The sequence below is a fragment of the Helobdella robusta genome (assembly GCF_000326865.2).
Source record: "Helobdella robusta unplaced genomic scaffold HELROscaffold_78, whole genome shotgun sequence".
In the NCBI taxonomy this organism is placed as follows: domain Eukaryota; kingdom Metazoa; phylum Annelida; class Clitellata; order Rhynchobdellida; family Glossiphoniidae; genus Helobdella; species Helobdella robusta.
In genome coordinates, this window is record NW_008705446.1 from 105412 (window position 1) to 127324 (window position 21913).

The 21913-nt window shown below is 32.1% G+C and overlaps 2 protein-coding genes across 2 annotated transcripts; one reads left to right on the top strand and one right to left on the bottom strand.

Moving 5' to 3' along the window:
- Positions 1-6916: 6916 nt before the first annotated feature.
- HELRODRAFT_90214 (hypothetical protein) lies at positions 6917-12587 on the top strand (the record flags this gene model as incomplete). Its single annotated transcript, XM_009031713.1, has 7 exons — positions 6917-6977; positions 7042-7093; positions 7168-7235; positions 7296-7426; positions 9717-9785; positions 12360-12433; positions 12491-12587. Coding segments are annotated over 7 exons (552 nt in total), but the record flags the coding sequence as incomplete, so codon positions are not given.
- Positions 12588-15106: 2519 nt separating this feature from the next.
- Positions 15107-19388, bottom strand: HELRODRAFT_181963 (hypothetical protein; the record flags this gene model as incomplete). The annotated part of the gene is made up of 3 exons (XM_009031735.1): positions 15107-15247; positions 15784-18560; positions 19325-19388. 3 exons carry the CDS (start codon positions 19386-19388, stop codon positions 15107-15109), a joined length of 2982 nt encoding a protein of 993 aa, XP_009029983.1.
- Between the last annotated feature and the right edge of the window lie 2525 nt (positions 19389-21913).

A 21913-nucleotide genomic window follows, 5' to 3' on the forward strand; every position in this document is an offset into this window, starting at 1 on the left:
TGATGTGGTTTATATGGATCTGGAAAAGCGTTTGACAATGTTTCACACAGCCGGTTACTATTCAAGCTCAAACAGTACGGTATTAACAACAAGCTACTAAATTGGATTCAGAACTATATCAGTGGTAGGTCGTTTCAAGTAAAGCTTGATGGTACTTTATCGGATCAGAGACCAGTTTTAAGTGGGGTTCCCCAAGGTGGGGTTCTGAGTCCGCTATTGTTTCTAGTTTATATAAACGATTTATCCTCTGTTTGTGACAATGTTCTGCTATTTGCAGACGACTCAAAAATTTTCAAGGTAATAAAAAGTGACGAAGATAAAATCATCTTTTCTCAGGATATTATAAAAATGGTTGATTGGTTTAGTAAATGGAAGTTAAATATAAATGTCAATAAATGCCAAATGTTAAGGTTTGGTTGCAACAATTCCGGTACACCACTCACTATTGTAGACTGCAACGGTCTGCCCTTTCGTTTGCCAGAGGTTGATGAGATACAAGACCTCGGAGTGATCTTTGATGCCAAGCTTAGGTTCAAAAGCCAAATCTTGAAAATTGTTCATAAAGCTAACTCCATGTTGGGGATTGTTGCTAGAAACTTCAAGAATTTATCAGAAGAAGCTTTTGTCTTGTTGTATAAGTCGTTGGTGAGGTCTCAGTTGGAATATGGTGTTCAAGCATGGAAACCTTACAAAATTTGTTTAATTTTAGAAATTGAAAAAATCCAAAAAAGAGCAACACGTTTGGTTAATTCCTGTAGGTCTCTTTCTTATATTGACAGATTAAAGAAACTTAAGCTGCCTTCACTCGCGTACCGTCGTCGCAGAGCGGATCTTATTTGCTGTTCAGAATGTTACGTGGCGAGGTTTCTGTCAAGGCTAGTCCAACACTACTATTTTCGTCCGACGATCGTACGAGAGGACACAACTGGAAACTGACTACAGGACCATGTCATAAAGATTGTCGTAAATTTTGCTTCTCATACCGTGTGGTAGACGACTGGAACAGGCTTCCTTCTGATGCCGTCAACGCTGATAACATTAACATTTTTAAATCGTTATTAGATTCATTTTTTGGTGAATCATTATTAGATTTAATTGAATTAGGACCAAAAGTAGTTAGAAAATAATAGAATACTATTTCAAGAAGCTGAACTACTGTCAAGTGGGCTGCCTTAATTTACGCGCACTAACAGAAAACCGATTTTTGGTGAACTATTTAATATGCAAATTGCAAACGCAAGCAGGAATTTTTGCTTTATTTTGAAAAGCATGGCGAGATGTTGGATAAAATTAAGAAAAATTTTCAACAGCTCATTTGACGAGCCCCGAATTATAATTACAACTGGCAGTAAAATCAGTTTGCCTGATCATGTCCTTGCATGTGGTTCAAAAATTATAGCCAATCAGACACTAGCAAATGTTTCAGAGAATATTTGTCAAAAATTTTCGAAACTTCAAGAAATCGCTATAACTTACATTGAAACAAAAACGGATAACTTTTCCGTAGTTGTCCTAGGGAAATACTCTTTTATCAAAAGTTGTAATTGATTCCCGTTCATCAAAAAATTTTAAAATATCGGAATACAAAATAAGACATTAAAGTTTTTATCTAATTAGTAATTTGAAGAAATGTGATGCGTCCGCAATTGAAAACATAGACAAAGGCAATATTTTGCTTCAACTTTGTTTGTAAAAGTAATACCATGATGAAAATGACAAGGATCAATCATCGACTACATTTCGTATTCTTGTAGGTAGAACATTTCCCAATTTGATTGCTAGTGAAACTACCTGAAAGGAAAACTATGCAGCAACAACAATTCAAAAGTCGTTAAGCCATAAACTATCAGAAATAAAAGAGTTTATCAGGTTTTGAACTTTTCAAGCACTTTTGAAAATGTTTATTTAAAAGCTAAAAATAAATGCTCATAATAAAATAATACTGATACTTTTACTACTAGTAGTAAAAATAATAATGTCCATATTTTTATAGACTTTCATATAAGGAAGACAATAGTAATAGATATTTAACTAAATAAACAGACTTTTAAAACAAACAGAGCGAGTTAAAGTTTCTAACATAAGCAGGCAAATTGATTTCATAGACAAAAAAACAAAAAATTAGAGTTAAAAAAAGGTTAGTACAAAGTTTCGAAATGTATAAAAAGCCAAAAACAAAATCAAAGTGACTTTTTCGAATGTATAAAAAACATTATTAGCATTGATGATGAGTTTTGTCGGTGGGTTTTTGTGTTATGTTTTTAGAAATATGTACATTAAATTGTAGTGTGAAAATGCTACACAACTTTCTAACATGGACAAATTTAAACTTTAAACTTTTATGGGATTCGTGCATGAATATCGTCAATGTAATTTATTTTTAAAATGTTATCCTATTAGCATATCTTAAATGTATGGATACGCAACTATTACTATCACGTTTATAGTAGTCACTACATGAACGAGATAGTAACAACGATAGTGGATTAGGTGCACGTTACAAGTTCGAGACCATGTGACCAGGATCATCTATACTCAAATAGAATGACATGTTTTTTGACCGACACTAACTTTTTCACAGATTGAGGAAAAAACTCCAGATTTAGACAAAGAAATATATTACGATGACAGTAAAGCAAAGGAGCGCGATGCGTATATGAGATTGATGGTCAATGTGATGAAACACTTCAGTGATAACAGGACTGATGTTGCAAATGGCATGAAGGAAGTGTTTGGCTTTGAAAAAAATCTTGCTCAGGTTTTTACGTTTGGTATTACAAATTTCAACTAATTTTTCAATAATTTTGTTTCATATTGAAACAGATAACAACAGAATATCACAAAATTCTTCAGCAGCCTTTCAAATATATAAAACATCAACATTTTGATGATATATCGACTGAAGTAAATTCCGTTTTTAATTTATTATGGAAGAATCAGTCTGATTTATTCAATAAATAGAAACTTCAATTATATTTAATGTTGCCAACAAAACGTCTTGCAGTTCAATTGGAAATTATATTTAGGAAACATTGCGCCAAATTATTTCAAGAATGATTCTGTTGTTGGAACTTTTTCAATGGATTATTTTTCAAAAATGGCGGATATTGTTCATAGAACTTCCAAAAGGTTTTTCAATTTAATTTTAATTGGTTGCAAATTTGATAATAATATTGTTGCATTCTTTATGTATCATTCAGAGCTATCTGCGACGAACACTGTCTACGTGAAACCGCGCATTTTGCACATTGTACATGATAGGCGGGGTTGCTTGCATTAGAACCCAGTCACTGCAATGCAAAAACAAACACACTTAGCCGTTACGCCATTAAAATATCATCTAAATTATAGTGTACATAAAATTCGCTGAGAAATTTTACAAATATGATATGTGGTGAGGATTAGAATTTATGTCTGCGTCAAAACTTATGGCATGCTAACTATTAATATATAACAAGTCGTATAATAACACTTATAATTGTTGAAACAACATTAAAAGTGAAATAACGTGTTAAAATAAAATGTTGTAATTATTAAAGCTGGAGGAAGTTCATTTAAATATTAGAACGAGACATATTTTGGTTCATTTGAAACATAAAAATTTATCTTAACTAGCAGTGTTAGAATAAATTTACAAAATAAAAACAACAAAATGTGTTCGTATCAGCATGATTTCTTTCAAATCAATGAGTGACACTGTAACCATGGTTTTGACTAAAAAATAATGTTATTTTTTTTTTATTTTCCTACAGAACCTTGGCCAATTTTGTCATTTGGAAGTTAATAAATAAATTAGGCAATCATCTTTTTTTCCCTGAAAGAATAGCAGATGAATTCGATGCTTTCTTTAAAATAATTTTGGTAAAAATTTCAGAATTATATTTTCTGACCAAAATTTTTTGAAAAATTTAATTTTTCAATAATTTCATTCTATTTCAACATTTATAAATATTTGGTTTTATTAACGCTCCAAGGGCTTGAACAAACCGAAGCCACTGGAACACCAGTGTGTCGATCAAACAGTGGAGTTGTTTGATCTCGTCGCCAGCAGGTTGTATGTGGACAACTTTTTTGACAGACAAAGTAAACTGCTGGTTCGTTAAATTATTCCACTCTATGAGACCATAATAACCATGCATGTTAACAATAACAGGTGACAAAAATGTTTGCAAATTTTAAATACGAATATGTTGAGTTTCTCAAAAAAAGCGATTGGATGGATGAATCCACCCGAGATGAAGCTATCGAAAAAGTACTTTTATACATGATGATAAACAATTTTAAAACCAGCCATGACTGAGATGTTTTTTCAGGTGAGAAGAATGAAAGCAAAAATTGGTTATCCTAATGAAATTTTCAACAACACCAATCTTGAATCAAGTTTTAAAGAGGTAAGTACACAAATTTTTGAATTGATAACTGCCAATAAATATTAAGGACTTCAACTTTATCCTCAATTTTCTCAATGTTTTACTTGCTCATTATCCTGTTAACTTTTTTTTACTGAGAATTAAATTTTCTGTCATTTCTTAGTCGAATAACTTTGTAACACTTTAAAAACATGTGTTAGTTTCAAACTAACATAACATAACACATTATAACATAATATAACATCACATCATAACCTAATATAACATAACATAGCATTGTACAGCATAGCATAACATAGCATAACATAATATAGCATAGTAGAAGTTAAATTGACTCAAAAATAATCATCTGTTTAGAGCCACTACAGTTTGTATTTTAATTTGGCCAATTTGCTTTTAATATAATTTGTAGATTCTGCTGACACTGCATCATTATTTAGCCGTTCCTTTGATTAACAACTCTGTTGCTGAAGATGTTACATTTCATTGGCCCAGTTCTTTCTTTGAAAAGCTTCAGTTAATGACTAGTTGTCTATTTGTTATGAGACAATTTAAAATATCTTTTAGTCAATAAATGTATTTTGTACGTAATAATTTTGTAAGTTTGGATCAAAACTATTTTTGTTCTGCTGGTTTCCAGGGTTGTTAGACCACATTTATCAAGTCTATCTTTGTATCGCAGATGTCTTAGTCCTGTGATCAACTTTGTAAGCCATTCTTTGGACTTTCTCAAGAAATGTTTTGTTTTTTTCAAAATAAGGACGCAAAAACTTCACGCAGTAGTCTAAGTGTGGTCTTAAAAAGAATTTGTATAACCTTGTTATTACAAATTGTTCCCTGCTTGAAATTGTTTTTTTAATGGTCTCAAGCATTTGATTGGCCTTTTTAGAAGCTTTTTGACACTGTCTTGATGGCTTACAATTTCCTAAATCAAGTTCTTTCGTAGCTGACTCAAGTTCATTTCCACATGGTGTCAGTTAAGCTTGTTGATTTTTTTGCCGAGATGCACACAGCACTTTTTCAACGTTTAAGTGCATCTGCCAGTCTAACTATCATTAATATTATTTTTTCAAGTCTTTATCTAACATTTGTAATAAAAGACTCTGGCTGAAATTTAATTTAAATTAGATATTAATTAACAATAAATTATTATTAACGATAATACATAAATTTTTGTTTGATTTTATTGAAGATTATAATGGAAGAAAATAAATACACCAAAAACATGTTGAAGGTTTTGACTTTCACTTCTAAAAAAGAGATTGAATCCCTAACTAAGCCAGCAGACAAATCAAAGTATTTTATTATACTGAACTTGAAAATCTATTTTATATTTAATTTTATTGAATTGAATTTTAAAGTTGTTTAAAGACTGGTAACAAGGCTTGTATATTTCGTAAATTTCATGAATGCTACATTTGGAAGCTATGTAATGGTGTTATAAAAAAATATTGCTCAAGTGCGCTTAACAAGCTTTTACCCATATATATATATATATATATATATATATATATATATATATATATATATATATATGGTGCACTAACGTGTCGATTACCGCAATAGTTTATTTTATGGACTCCCGGCTAGATCCATCAAAATTCTGCAATCGATACAAAACCGTACTGCTTGGATTGCGGCTGGATGTCGATGGTATGATCATGCATGACACACCGATCCTGAGTGATTTGCATTGGTTGCCCATAAATAAAAGAGTTGTTTTTAAAATCTCTGGGCATATTGTATTAAGGCTCTTAGGAACCTATCTAGCTCTAGCCATATCATCATCTATATTCAACTCTGTCATATTAAAACTAATCTCTTCTGGATATATTGTATTTAAATTTGCAATTTGCTTAATTCAAGCATATATTTTCTGCCTTCTACTATTCCTATATACAGATAATCACACCACTTAAACATTAGCAAATCTATGCATTTCGATTTCGGCTCGATAAGTGGAGCAACTCCAATGTTTACATAATATAATATTTTTTTTTAGTAAATAAAATAAAAATATATATATATATATATGTGTATGCATGTATGTATGTAGAGGACCAAGGATTTGGAATGACATTTAAAACATGACTTCTGCAATGAAACACCACTTGCTATATTCAATGAGAATTTAAAATTGTTTTTGTTGAATTTTAATGACTGAAGAAATCTGTAAAAAAGCGATACTGTTTTATTTAATTAAAATGTTTCATTATTTTCTGTTTAAGATACGTTAATTTGTTCACATTTGGGTTCAGGTGGCTGTGCTCTCTTGGAGCTTTATCACAGTCATCCTGGCTACATTTTTTTGGAATAAATATCGTATGTATGTATGTGTCTGTATGTATGTATGTATTTATATATTCATATATAATTGCCTTATTTTGTTGTTTTGACATAGACAATTGTATCATTTAATATCGGAGTCAACCAGAGAAAAGCATCAATTGCTGGGTTGATTCTTACCACAAAAAATAACTTTTTTGTTTTCAAATAAAAGGATGAAGAAACTGATCATATAATTAAATAATTATTCATTTTTTCATAGATGGCCCGTTAATATTCTCACAGTGAATGCCTTTTATTCCTTAGCCACAAATGAAATCAGTTAGTAATTTGTTTTTTTAATTCTAAGACGAACACGCAAACACAACGCTCACATTTTTTTCAGTTATCACGCCAACTTTTTTGCAACCTCCATTCATCAGCAAGACAAGACCAAAGTAACTGAATTTTTTTTTAAATAATTTTTTTTAAGTTGTTGCTGATTTTTTTATATTTTTTTTTTAAATTTTAGGTCGATAAACTATGGTGCACTCGGAAATATCATTGGACATGAGATGAGCCATGCGTTCGATCTTAATGGTTTTAAATCTTGAATTAATAATAATTGATAATTTTTAATTTTTAATTTTAATCGTAAAGCTAAAAGATATGATAAACATGGAAACTTGAGAAACTGGTGGAGTAACGAGAGTGAAGCAATGTATTTGAACAAGACCAATTGTTTGATGCACAAGTACAACAGCTACTACATCAACCAGACTGGAGAATTCGTTAGTTCAAAATCTGTGCAATTGATTTTGACAGTTTCAATTAAATGGTTTTCAAAATTATCAACATCTATCGAGTAAAATATGCATAAATATTATAATTGTGTTACCTGTATGAGCGTGGTTTTTGATAATGTGTTTTGTTTCTTTAACTTGGTTCAATTAAACTTCATTTAACACAGAAATTGACAAATACATTATATTTTGCTTGTGTACGGACAAAATGTTTTGCCACTAGTACTAACATGATTGTTATCAACATGATACGTTAAAGCTATCCAATAATTATGTCATGCTTTTTCCGCCATTTATTAACCTATCCCTGTCATCCTGTCAGGCTCAGCTGACCCCTTCCCGATAATTATGTTACATCCGACCACCCCTCTTCCCATTCTATTATTAATAGATTATACAAAACATCATGACCTAATTACAAAGTTTTAAATCAGAATAAATATGTAACGTTCCAGTTCATGTTCATGGCTAATTCTACAGTTCGGTCCACAAGGTTTACAGATGTTTCTTCATTGTAACTAATGAAATGAGTGTATTATTGCCAACATTGTCTAAATTTAAACCTGTACTCAAACAAATTATGTCTTTTATTTTTTGTTGTTTAATATTAAAATTTAACAGTAAACGTCAGAAACTTGAAAATTGGGATAGACTAAATATGTCTACATTATAAAAACATTGATGAAGATATTCACCATTTAGTGATGGTCCACACATATTACCTAATATTGATGGGTCTCTCCACCAATGTCAAAAGAGCCCGACATCGATAATGTAGGTGACTTTTACACCACAATACTTTTAGAAAGTGAACGTGTCTATCAGAGGCTGATATGGTCCACTATGGACCACATTTTAATTTGAATAGTGAAACATTTCCAGGATGAATACAATCAGATGCCATTAGACGGTTAGACCCATAAAAATTTTATGTAAAATAGCAACAAAGAATACTATAAACACTGAGTGATTGTAAAATACTAGAAAAACTTATCAACTACATCCAGAAATTCTTCATCAATCTATTCAGCATCTTCCATGTTATTGTCATAGGTTATTATTGCCATCCTCTCTCTCTGTCTTCTAGCAGCTAATCTAACTAGTCTTGTACGTTGTATGGTCTGTTCTATGCCACATGTTTGCGTATGAGCGTTCAAGCTGGCCAGTGAAGCATAATACAATCCAAACTTCTTGCAGATTAAAAATGCTTCCTTACACCAATAACTTAATTTTGACCAAAATGACAGCAGGTTGGCAGTATTCTTCCTCTTCAAATTTCCTAATTCACACAATATTTCTGAACTAAGTCAGTCACATTATCTTTAGCTCTCACGCCACACCAAAACGCATTTGTAATCTGACTGCAGAGACTGTGCACTTTTGTTTGGATGAGTCAACTTAAATGCCTCATACAAATCAAAATATAACTTTCGTATATCAACCACTTTGTTTTTTTGTTTATACTTCATGCATAGAATATCTAAAATATCTAAAACTGAAATGGTAGCTGCATTGCTCTGCCTAAATATCGAACATTACGAGACCTGGAATGTTGGAACGCATCGGAACTTCGGCAGCAGCTTAAAGACAGTGTCACGCTGGACGAAGCCCCTCTCCTTCTCCTCAGCGTGACATAATTTTTGAATGGCTCCTTTTATGAAAAATTTCATAAAATACATATTACTAATTCGTGCAGTTACAAATTATTATCATCTATATTTAAAATTCTGTTGAAATAATATTTTTTACTAGCAGATATTTTTATTTTTAATTTGCTTTTAATAAGCATGGTTTTTGCTTTTTTCTCTGGTTCCAACTTGTAATCAGTTTTTTGAAAACTTCCATTTATATATTATTATATATTATTATTGTATTTCCAAATTTTTAACAGATCTAATTAAATTAAAGTTAATTGAATGAGTAAATAAATAAAACTAGTTATTAAATAACTATAGTGAAATTTTTTTTAAATATTTACAAAAATTTGCAGCGAGTAACTTGCGGAATATGTGAAAAAAATTTTTTTAATTACTTTTATTTATAATACTTTTTATTTATTTGGTTTGGGTTTTGAAAAATTTTTTAACTTCTTCACTTGTGAACACAATATCTTTAGCATTTGATTGTATCTTGTTTTCATTTCCATTTCCTCGCGTCTCATCGTAAATCCATCTAGAAAAATTGGAGGATAATGTCGTTTGAAGTTTTTATTCTTTTTTATAATTGGTTTTTTAAACGTTCGTCCTCTTTTTAAATTTTTTTTCAATTTTTTTTATAGTTGGACGGTAAGAGGACACAAGTGGAAAACACGGCAGATGATTTGGGATTGAAAGTAGCTTATCAAGTAGTACCTATTCGTTTGTTTCGTTCAATGAACACTCAATTAAACTTTTAAAAATTCCTGTTCAACTATATTTAATATTATAATTTTGTAATATTTAACATCAATATAAATATATAAATTTAACGACAGCAAAGTATTTTTATTATTCAATTTTATTCAAACAACATTAGTTCCACATCAATATTATATAGATCAACATCTTCTCAGTTGTACAAATGACTTCAGAGATCTTGGTGTGATAGTGGACAGCAAATTCAACTTTAATGCGCATATCAACAACATCACTCACAAGGCTTCGCCTCTAATCGTCAAATGTTTCACATCTAAGAGTAAGGATCTACTTGTGAAGGCTTTTTGCAGTTATGTACGTCCTCTACTTGAATACTGCTCACCGCTATGGAATCCGCACTACAAATATCAAATAACCAAGATTGAAAATGTTCAGAGAAGATTTACCAAATTCATTCCGTCAATTCGTCATCTTCCATATTTGTCTAGATTGCAAGCGGTAGGACTACAAACACTTGAGCGGCGTAGATTGGTTCTTGATTTGTGCTTGCTGTACAAAATACTACACAACCTCATCAACACAGATTTAAATGGTTTTTTCATCCCTTCACATTATCTGTCAACTCGCGGTCACCCATGTCGACTGCAAGATTTCAACGCTGGAGACAACGTAACAAAATATTTCTACTGTATCCGGATTATCCGAGTGTGGAATGCATTGCCGGCAGACGTAGTGTCTTCAACTTCACTTGCTGTCTTCAAAAATCATTTACTCACTATTGATTTAAATAGATTTTTAATTATAATGTGATTTATTGTTAAATTACGTTTAACATTTACATATATGCCTAACTAACTCTGTTGGCTAAAACTGTCATATCATTTACCAATTATAATATCAGTAGTACATTTTTTAAGTTATGAAGTTATCTTCTATGTTTGACTATAAACTTTTTCATTATTCATTACGATCATTGTGCATCGATCTCTGTTATTATCCTATGTTTTTACTTAATTCATAGACGTACGATTCATTTTTCGAACATTTTTTTTCATTTTTCTTACCGGATAAGTGGTTTTTTTAGCCCTCTGGTTTTGTGAATAAATAAATAAATAAAATAAATTAGAAAAAATAAATACTCGGGTATACAGCTCCTTTCCCAAACTGAAATAGAATATCTTGTTACACATTTGGGTAGTGGAAAATAAAATACTTTGAAAAATTAAATAAAATAAAGTTTATAGAGTAAAAAATTTCATGTCAAAGTGTTTTGAATTGTTCAAATAATTTTGAAAGTCGCAAGAGTTAGTGCATCAACATCATCTGCAAAACGTTCCAGGCGCAAACAACAAGATTAGAAAAAAGTGCTTTTTACATTCTCTTCTTGCAAAATGACTGAGATTATGATTTCTTATGATTTCAAATGTTGACATCTGATTGATGATTCAATACTGGGCAAACCGTTGTGTCCACCAGATTGTGAACAATCCGATAAACTAGAATCATGTCTCTTTTAGTCCAACGAAACCAACAAAATGGTATTTAGAATTTTATTAATCTAAGTTTGTAGTCAAAATTTTAAAAAATGTTTGCGATTTTTGGTTTTCCATTCTAAACTTTTTCATTTTTTTTTATTAGTCCTTTTCTATATGGATACCAAACTTGGACACAAAACTTCAGCGAAACCAAATTAAAGTTTTGTAGAAGTAGACAGATGCCTGACTAGAATTCCAAACATTTAATTTCCTTTTTTATTTCTGACTTAATATAAATTTAAGTTGTTACTGAGATTGTTACTATGATCACACCGAGATCAGAAATACATTCGTACCAACTAGTGTTGCCTAATTTAACAAAGTATCAAGTAAAATGAATTTTTAATTACTGCAATTTTATATAAACACTCCAGATTTTTCTAGGTACTGATATTGATGTTGAAAAATTTCTTTTAAAATTTTTTGTAATTTGAAGAGAATATCAAAAAATTCGCTAGCAACCATAGATTTTTGCGGATTTTACTAAGCAGAAACGGCGTCAGTTTCTAAAAATCAATATTCATTGTTTACACCGATGCAGGTATAGAGTTTTCTCGTCAGATCAAGCAAGTGGTGGGCAATCTAGTGATTGTCTATATCTTATTTGCTTGGAGAAAAACACAAAACACAAATGAAACAAGCTTAAGTGCACATACATTAAATTCTCCTACACTTGAACACATTGCACTCGATCTTGGTCATCTGGTCTCAAATATTTTTGTTTCCGACTTTTCTTGGTTTGCATACATATATTTTGATGGGCGGCAAAATGGTGTAATGAATAAGAAGCATAAATAAAAAATTAAATTTCAAAATAATGCGTTGTGATACAATGTGATGTTATAGAATGCAATCTGTTACGTACAGGTTTACCGAAAAGTGACCAATAAATGTAGTTTTGCCAACGCAATGTTACCTGGTCTTCCGTATACTCCAGATCAGTTGTTTTTCCTTAGTTTTGCCCAGGTTCACTTTTCTTATATATAAATTATATACTGTTAGTTTAATCTTATGACCATTCTTAAAACAAAGTCTTTTTGTGCAAAAATCACGGATGAAGGACAAGAGAAGTTTAAGCAATATTTGCATTCTCCTTATGAAGCCAGGTTGGGGTAATTATTGGTTAATGATCTTTTATCAAATTTATTACTATAATTTTTCAGAGTTATGGTTACATTGCAAAATTTTGATGAGTTTTCCCAAGCATTCAATTGTCCAGAATCAAGTCCAATGAATCCTACTCATAAATGCGTTTTTTAGCAGCATAAATAGTTATAAAACGTTCACCATTTGAACTTTCAAATAAAACAAAATTTTTTTAGTTAACTATTTGAACATTGATATGAATTGCTTAAAATTATCAATTTAGGATTTTCAATAGACAGCTCCAGAATTTAAATGAAAAATAATGAATTTATTAGTCTTTAGATGTGTATTGGTTTTTAAAAACCTAATTTAAACAAATATTTTCCGAGCTCATTTAACAATCCGCTGGATTAGAAATTTTTTTAGTTAAATAATTAAATTATTTAAATTGAATTTGGAAATTTACATTAGTGAAAAAATGTTTACAATGGATTGTATAACACGACACTTAATGCTAACCAATTTAAAATTTTCAATAATAAAAAGTTTGGTAATTTTTTAAAACATACAGTTTATTTAAAATATATATGCGTTATTTAAATTTTTCCTCCATATCCTTGACGTGCTGTTTTTTTTTAAAATTAACTACCTGACGACGAAAAGATGCATTCGAAACGTCGCGTAACTTTAATTTTAATTTAATAAAATATATAAAATATGAATAAGTGTTCTAATTTTTAATTATAATGTAAAATTTAAAAAAAAATTAAAAAAAATCATCATCTCCCCTCTTCTAAGAAAAATTCGTGTAAGTTTGTTAGATGGATGTTCTTCAAAATTTAAATTCGTGTAAGACTGGCAAAATGCTGGTTGAATATTTTTTTATATTAAAAATATTGTTATAACTGTCCCAGTCGACGACGAGTTTGTTTTTGTTAAGTCTTATAAGACGTGATAACTGAACGCTAGTTGAAGCAGCAAGAGCCATGAGACTGACACATGAAGAACTGCCTCAGGCCCTTTGGGCTGAATTAGTTAATACTGCTGCTTACATACTCAACCGAACTGGACCATCTTCTGTAGAAAAAAAGATCACCATATGAATTTTGGTTCAACAAGAAGTCTAAGATAACACATCTACGAACTACGAATCATTGGTAGCAGAGCCTATGTTCATATTCCTATGCAGAAACGACGAAAAATGGATACTAAAGCTGTAAAGGGTACCCTCGTTGGATATGAAGGTGACGATGGCTACTGAATTTTTGTTCAACCAAGAAATAAAATGCTTCGATCAAGAGATGTTATTTTTGATAAGAAGGTTGTCAAACCAAATTCAGTGATTTTGCAAGAAGAAAGCTGTTCAGATGATACCGTTTCGATTTTTTCGATTTTCGATTTTACCCCAACTGATATAAAATATCAGTTGGGGTATTTTATAGTACTTCCAAAAAAATTCCCAGTAGTTGTGTGGATGGCATTTCGAGAAACAGTGGTATTTGTCGATCTTAGTCTTTTGGGTTTTCATCAACAATTTTGATCAAATATTCAATTAGTGTTAAGTTGAAACGTTTCCCCATCCCATTTAACTGAGGGTAGAGAAGAATTGTTTTTGATACCTCTTTATACCAAGTAATTGACACTGCTCACCAAACAGTTGCGACTAAAGTTTCAAACTTGGTATGAATGCAGCTCCATGGGAACATCATACCGACTGATCCAGTTCATTACAATCTTTTTAGCGCTGCACAGGTTTCCTGATTTGGTATCGGATACACATCCGGTTACTTGCTAAAATGACTATATCCTACCGCTACAACCAGAATGCAACGGTTTCCATTATTTGATTCATAAAATGGTCCCGCAATGCCAATGAAAATTCTTTCGATGGGCACACCAACATTATAAATTTGCATTTTCCCACGTAACCTCCTTTTGAAAACTTTCACTGCTGAGCACGTACTACATTTTCGACACAAACTTTCAACATCTTCTCAAGCGTATTTTGTCAAGCGTTTTTATAATTCCAAGATGTTCTCCTGGTGAGCCACCATGCATTTTTTTAAAAAGTTCTGCAATTGTATTCCAAGGTACCACAATCTGCATGCGATGTTTCGATCCATCTGTTGATTCCCATTTGCACTTTTTAACGTTCAGCTTTAAGTTCGCTGCTCGATGTCTCAAAAATGTATCTCGTAAATTCTCGACATGCTGGTTGAACGACTTTTCTAAAAATATCTTCTAAGTAGACAAGACATGTTTTCCAGGTGAGACCTCGTAATATACATTTCAATAGTCGCTCAAACGTAGCTGGAGCCATGCACAGTCCAAACGGCATTACAGTGGATTGGCACGAGCCTGGTCCGATCGAAATTGCCGTTTTTTCACGGTCGTTTTTCTACATCTCTACTTGCCAATACCCGCCTTTCAAGTCAAGCGTGGAGGACCAGTGTGAACCGGACAACGTGTCCATGTTTTCATCTATTTTCGGTAGTGGATAACTATTTTTTTAACCTGATTAATCAATAAATCAACTTTAATAAAATTTGCTGATAAAAGTTAATGTTCACAAACTATCAAATTAATGTTCAGAAACTATCGCTTTCACTAACATTTATCGCAAATACAATAAAAATACAACGCAGAGTCAAATATCAAATATTGCTTTCGACACAATCAATTGCTTTCTGATATCAACTAATCAGCAACAACCATGTCTCGCATGTCTTTATATACCCGCCTTGTCGACGCTTTTCGGACATCCTGGATATCTCGCCGTCAAAAGTTTCTAGTTCCTCCTCGAATTCTATGCGTCCGTAGCGACACTTGCTCTTCTAGCGAATATATTTGTGAAGGTTATAACTATATATTTTTTTTCTTTTCTGAATTAATTGATTGTGATTGGTTTTGTTTTGCTCGATTTATATAATGGTACTCTGCCTTTTTCTCTACATATTAAATCGCGTTTAGTGGTTTCGTTTACGTTTTTTTATAAGTTTTTGTCGTTTAGTTTTTGTATGCATGTCAATATTACTGCATAAGTGCAGCAAATAAACAAAATCGTGCAGCAAATAAACAAAATCAACGACATCAGTAACGTTAAGGTTTAGAAACATTCGACAGTTCGGTCAAAGCAATGAAATTTCTTAGATCAAACATTTACTTGTGAACAAAAAAAACTATTCTAAAACAAGGGTTGACAATTGTTTGAAAAAATAGATAACTGTAATCTAGATTGAAATGCAAAAAAAGGTAAGAGAAATTTTTACACAAAATTCAATATAGAAACATTTATATGTAGATATTAAATTTTGATTAAAGGAATGTTATTATGAAGCTATATTTATTCAAACGCTTTGTTTTCAAAAACTTTCACGACGACGACTTTCTTGTTTGATTTAGTTTTTGTTGCCAGGTCGGCCAACTCCACAACAACATCACATTTTGCTCGATGCAAGCTCTCGTTTAAATTCTTCCGAAGAAATGTTCTATCACATGAGGCATCGTTATTCTGATTTTTCAGCTTGTTAAAATTGAATAAAAATTTGTGCATTGAAAACTTCCAACTCGTTGAAGCATTTGATTTAGAAGTAATCTGGTTTCTACGAAGTTTGTCGCCATGATTGTAGCAGTCATAGTTTGTCGGCTTGATGATAGTGTTGATAAAGGATGATCTGTTGTTATTCATATCAACGTGGTGGCGTGTTGGATTTGTCGTCGGGTGTGGAGGTAGTAGAGGAGAATTTAATGCTTCTTCAATGTTTTGAGAGTTAAATTTGTTGTTAGCGTCTATGTTGAATGTGTTGTATGTCTTGAATGGAACGTCTTGCAATTTAATATTGTTTTGGCGATTTACATAACTTACACAATTGTCGATGCAGTTGCTATTTTGAAGTTTTGACAGAGTTGTAGCGGGGTTAAATGTGTTCATGTTCACATCAGAGGTTTCGCAAAATGATATTTTTTTGTTAATTGGTGTTAAGCTCTTTTTTAAATTTCGATTAGTAACTTCATTGTTTCTGCAGCTGTTGTTGTTTGTTGTTGCAGCTGTAACATGTGTGTTTTTGTTAGGGGAGTCGCTATAAGTCGCTTCAAGAGATGTTTTGTCGGGGTTTTCGGATATCTTTAGCATTTCTAAACTTATAAAACTTTTATTTTCATTTCTGTTGATTGAGAATTCACGATTATTTTTATAAAAGGGAAAAGTTGATTTTCTATTTATTTTGTTTCTTTCAAAGTTATGTCTGGTGGCAAGATGGCTTGTTAGTTGCCTTATCCACTTTTTCAACTTGTCAACTTTGTTGCTCCTCGTCGATTCAGAATTGCCGGCAACGTTTTCATAAAAATGTTGACCACTCACAACGTCAGCCTCCCAAGGCATCGGCGCCCTCACCATCATCTCCAACTTATTCAACATCTCGCGCGTCTTTCTTGTTGTTCTGTATATGGAGGGCCACGATGGAATGACTTCGCATGGAGAGTAATGAGAAGATACGTCATCGTCACGTGAACCTGACGTCATCGAGTTAGCGAGTTTGCTTCGGATTGACAGGGGAGTGACATCATCACGTTCTTCATCACTGTTCCTGTTTAATATGTAATTGTTAGCAGGTATGCTCTTCATGTGCAAGTTACTTGATTTTGTATTGTTGTCATTCATAACGTCGGCTGTTCTGCTGAAGACATCTTGATTGCAACTTTTAAAAACAGCATGTTTTCTGTTGTTTTTCATCTTAGAGTTGTATGATTCATTATTGTTGACGTTATTTAACTTGGCAAAATTTTTTCGAATTTTTTTGTAACATTTTTTGTTGCTGTTCAAATTAAGACGGAGCTCATGTTGAATGAATCTGTTGTGGATGTTTGAATATACTGGTCGCATGGATTCACCCACGTCTTCAGCAGGGGGGTGCTTTCCAGCAACAATTTCATTATCACCGTCATCGTCTTCATCAATGTCAACGTCATAACAGTCGGAGTCATCATCAACATCATCTTCTTCGCAAGCACTATCTACTTTCATGCAGCTACGAACATCCAAGACATCAATATTATCATTGAGAAAATCTTCTTTGTAACCATCATCAATTACGTTTTCTTTATTTTTTCCATCTTCGTCGTTGTTATCGTTGTATTCTTTTTTATTTTTATCCTCTTCTTTTTCCTCTTCTTCTTCCTCCTCGTCTTCATCGTCTTCATCTTTTCCATTTTCTATCTCATTTTTATCATCTTCAATTTCTTTCTCAACATTCATCTCTCTTTGTTTCAATGTATGATTGGTAATGTTTGTATGCACGTTAGGTGTTTGAGACAGGTTGTTTGTGAATGGTGACGTTGTTGATGACGAGAAATATCCTGGTATAGGTGAGTGAGATGGCGACAATGATTGTGGTGACGCGATGAGTGTAAATGAAGGCAATGTCAGTGATGAAGATGACGACAATGATGAAAATGATAACAAGTTTGGTCTTGATATGCGAAGAGTTTGTTCATCTGGATGGCAAACGTTGTTAATATAGATAGACTTGATGTCGACACCATAACTGATGTTATTGTTGTTGTTAATATTGTTGAGTTCGTTCTCAATAATTTCATTGGAGTAGCAAGTGTGATTCGAGCATTTTTCGTCCACATCATCATCGCCAGTCGATTCTCTAAAGTTTAGTTGGCTGCATGTATAGAAATCATTGCTTGCACGATAGCTCTCTTCATTCATGTGTCGCTCCTTGCACAATAATATTTCATTTTCTGTTGTCGATGCATCTCGTTGGAAGTTATTGAAGTTCAAATTATAAAAAATTTGTTTTGAAACCGTTCTATTATTATTATTTAAAGAATCAATTTTGCTGTTTTCATAATGCTTGTTATTATTATGTTTCATATTTTTAAACAAAATTTCTTCTCCCCTTGCTTCTTGCTTGTCTTCATTTCTTTCATCTACCTCCTCAGTATTTTTTGAATTGCGTTCGTGCTTGTCATCTACCATTGCGTTTATGTAAAATTTGCGCAAATGTTCCGTTTTGGGAGTGCATGACTGCATGTACATCACATCAACCCGCTTCAAATGCATGTCCACTCCGACAAAATTTTGCTCTTTAAATGAACTCATTGTAATAGTCGAGGCTTCTTTGTCTACTTTGAAACAATCTGTAATTAAATTTTTTTATTATTCTTTAAAAAATCAAAATCGGACAAACGCAGAAACTGTTACAGTATTCAAAACAACAGTATAAAATGGTAACCTAAAATAAATAACGAAAAAAAATGTTTAAACATGAAAAGTATGGAAAATAAAAAAGTAATGGTTCAAAAGAGAATTAATCAATATAAGTAATTAATAGACTAGTGAAAAAAAAACTTATTAAGTAAGTTAAGTGATCGGTGAGAAAAAAGAATAGACAAGATTGAGTGAATGACAAAGTTTTATCGAGTACTGATATATTTAGGATATCCTGTAATGGAGGTTCTATCCTGATAAAACATGCGTTCGTGCAGATGTGAGCGATAATTAGCAACGAGACAAAACAGAATTATAAAGATTAAAAGTAATTTAATTATAAAATTAAAATGGGCTAAAAATAAAATGGTTAATTAAATTAAAATTATATAGTTTGTTTGCCGATAGCTAAACACGTGCAATATTGCAAACCAAGGTGTTTTTTAGGTAATTTTCAAAAACACATAGAAGGTGTTGTACTTGTTATGATATCGAGTGGTGGTCTGTGTTGGGCGTAACATATTATGACAACAGTCAAAATGTATGTTTGTAATAATAGGATATAGTTTATTAAATCGAGTAACAATATTGTGATACATATTTTGAGGAAAGTGATTGATATATTAATATTATTGAATTTTTTAAGTATTTCTCAAAAGATCGATATATACGTTCTTGTACTGGCCAGCCGTACCTGCATTACTGTCAACACCTAATAAGTTTTTGGCTAGATGCTTTTCTTTTCTTATGGGGAACATTAATAGCCCGAGTTAAAACACAAACTTAGAGCAATTACTGTGTCAATAGACAAAATTGCAAATTAAAGTGTTTGGAAGTAATTTAAAGAAACACATTTTGGTCGATAGTGACGTAGGCTGTTATTCTGCTGCGTAATGGAAAAAGTGTGTCGACTTGAATCTACTTTTGTTTGCAACATTGTCTACTGAGATAGTAATTGCGCTAACCTCCAAAACACTTTCCAAAACGAAACCTCCACCGGAAAAAGCTGATGGTTACTGACAGGTGGTCTGGATCGGTGTCATCCCCACAGCTTTATTGAACCTCCAAAATCATTAACGGCAAATGTCTGCTGCTATTAACTAGACAAACTGATCAGAAATTTTGTAAATAAACAGCCAAAATTATTATATTCGATGACTCAAATCCTCCTCAGATAAATGCCGCACGAATGACAGTGTCGAAGCTACAAGAACTGATGTTAAAAACACTCTTCTCCATAACTCATTCTACTTGTCAGACTGCTCCACTATCATATTTTTTCTATATTTAAACAATAATTAAATATAGAAAGAAAAAACTGAAAAACTGAAAAAAATCAATTCTACCCAAGCTGTCAAAATAGACAGCCTGGAAACTGGGCGGAATTGACAAAAGTTTGACAAAAGTTAGTTCATCGACTCCCGTAATCCAGACTTTTTATTAAGAGAGATAAATGAGTGACCTTCAAAATATCATGACTTTATCAGCCATCTTTATCATTAAGGAATTAAAAATAAATTGTTTTTATTGAAAAAAAATAATCGATATCATTAATTTTCATGCTATATATAAATATAAGCACGCATATTTTGAGGCGTCCTGCTAACATTTATTACGTTATTGCCCTAATGGTGTCGTTTTAATTATCATCCTAATCATCAACGTCATTATTTTTCCATGTCTTTGACGAACACTCTAATCATCGGTTTTATCTTTTTCTCATTACATCTGTTAGCAGAGCAAGAATAATCGTCATCACCAGACCTTATCTTTATCATCTTCCTCGCTGCAAGCATCACAGCCGTCATCATCATGTTTGTAATTTTCCTTACATAAAATCATCTATTTTATCACTCCATCATCGCCTTCGTGAACTTAATCATCATCTACACTGTCATCATCAGAATCAGCATCATCATCATCAACGCCACTACTCTTTTTATCAACATCTTCATCGTTACCTTCGTCGTCATCATCACCAACATCATCATCATAAGCGCCATCAACAGCATCCTCATCATTGTTGTGATCATTTCCACTATCATCCCACTCACGAAACTTTATATTAGAAAATTATTAGGCAGGCCGTTTGTTTTATGTTTGGAATTATCGTGCGATCATTTATTAGCCAGATTCCATCTCCAGGCGCTCTAGGTACTTTCTGTATGAGTGGATGGCTGGCTCTGCATTCATTGATGTGGGTTTGTTTGTTTTTGTTTGAATGTGTGTGTTTGTATGTATGTTTGTATGTATGTATGTATGCATGTATGTATGTATGTGTGTATGTGTGTATGTGTGTATGTGTGTATGTATGTATGTCTGTATGTGTGTATGTGTGTATGTATGTATGTTTGTATGTATGTATGTATGTATGTATGTATGTATGTATGTATGTATGTATGTATGTATGTATGTATGTATGTATGTATGTATGTGTATGTATGTATGTATGAACCCGTTTTGATGAACAAGCCATGGTTAGGCATGCAATCGTTTCCGAGTTCAACTTTTAATGTATGTATGTATGTCTGTATGTATGTATGTATGTATGTATGTATGTATGTATGTATGTATGTATGTATGTATGTATGTATGTATGTATGTATGTATGTATGTATGTATGTATGTATGTATGTATGTATCGATAGCTCTGATTCTAAGAAAATGAAAGACCCTGACATAATGCCCCAGCACATTATAGTACGCGAGTGGCAATTCAATAAGAAACCAGAAACAATTGTCGATCAAACAAAAAAAAGATGGATAACAACATGTTGATGATGATGATGACAGCAGTGATTATGAAGAAAAAGACAATTTAAACCCCAAGCAAACTACATGTAAAAGGTATGACAATTTTAAGACGTTGAATGATGAATATAAATTAATAAATAAAGATTTTGATAGCAGTATGTTTTTCAACTTAATGCATTTGAACATAAGAAGTTTGGTCAACAAAACCGATGAATTAGAAAGCTATTTGTCAAACAGTCACATCAAATTCAATGTAGTTGCGATAACAGAAAGCTGGTTAAACGAACGTACTGAAAGTTTGGTTGGCATGGATGAATATAGATATGTAGGCAAAAATCGTCATGACAAACACGGTGGAGGGGTTGGTTTCTATGTCTGTAATGATTCTACCTTTCAAATAAACGATGATTTAAATACCATTGGCTTGCCAAAGTTTGAAATGTTTGCAATAGAGATCATTAACAATTTTAAATCTAAAAATTCAATTGTGATGGTTAGTTATCGACCTCCAATATACGAAATTAAACAA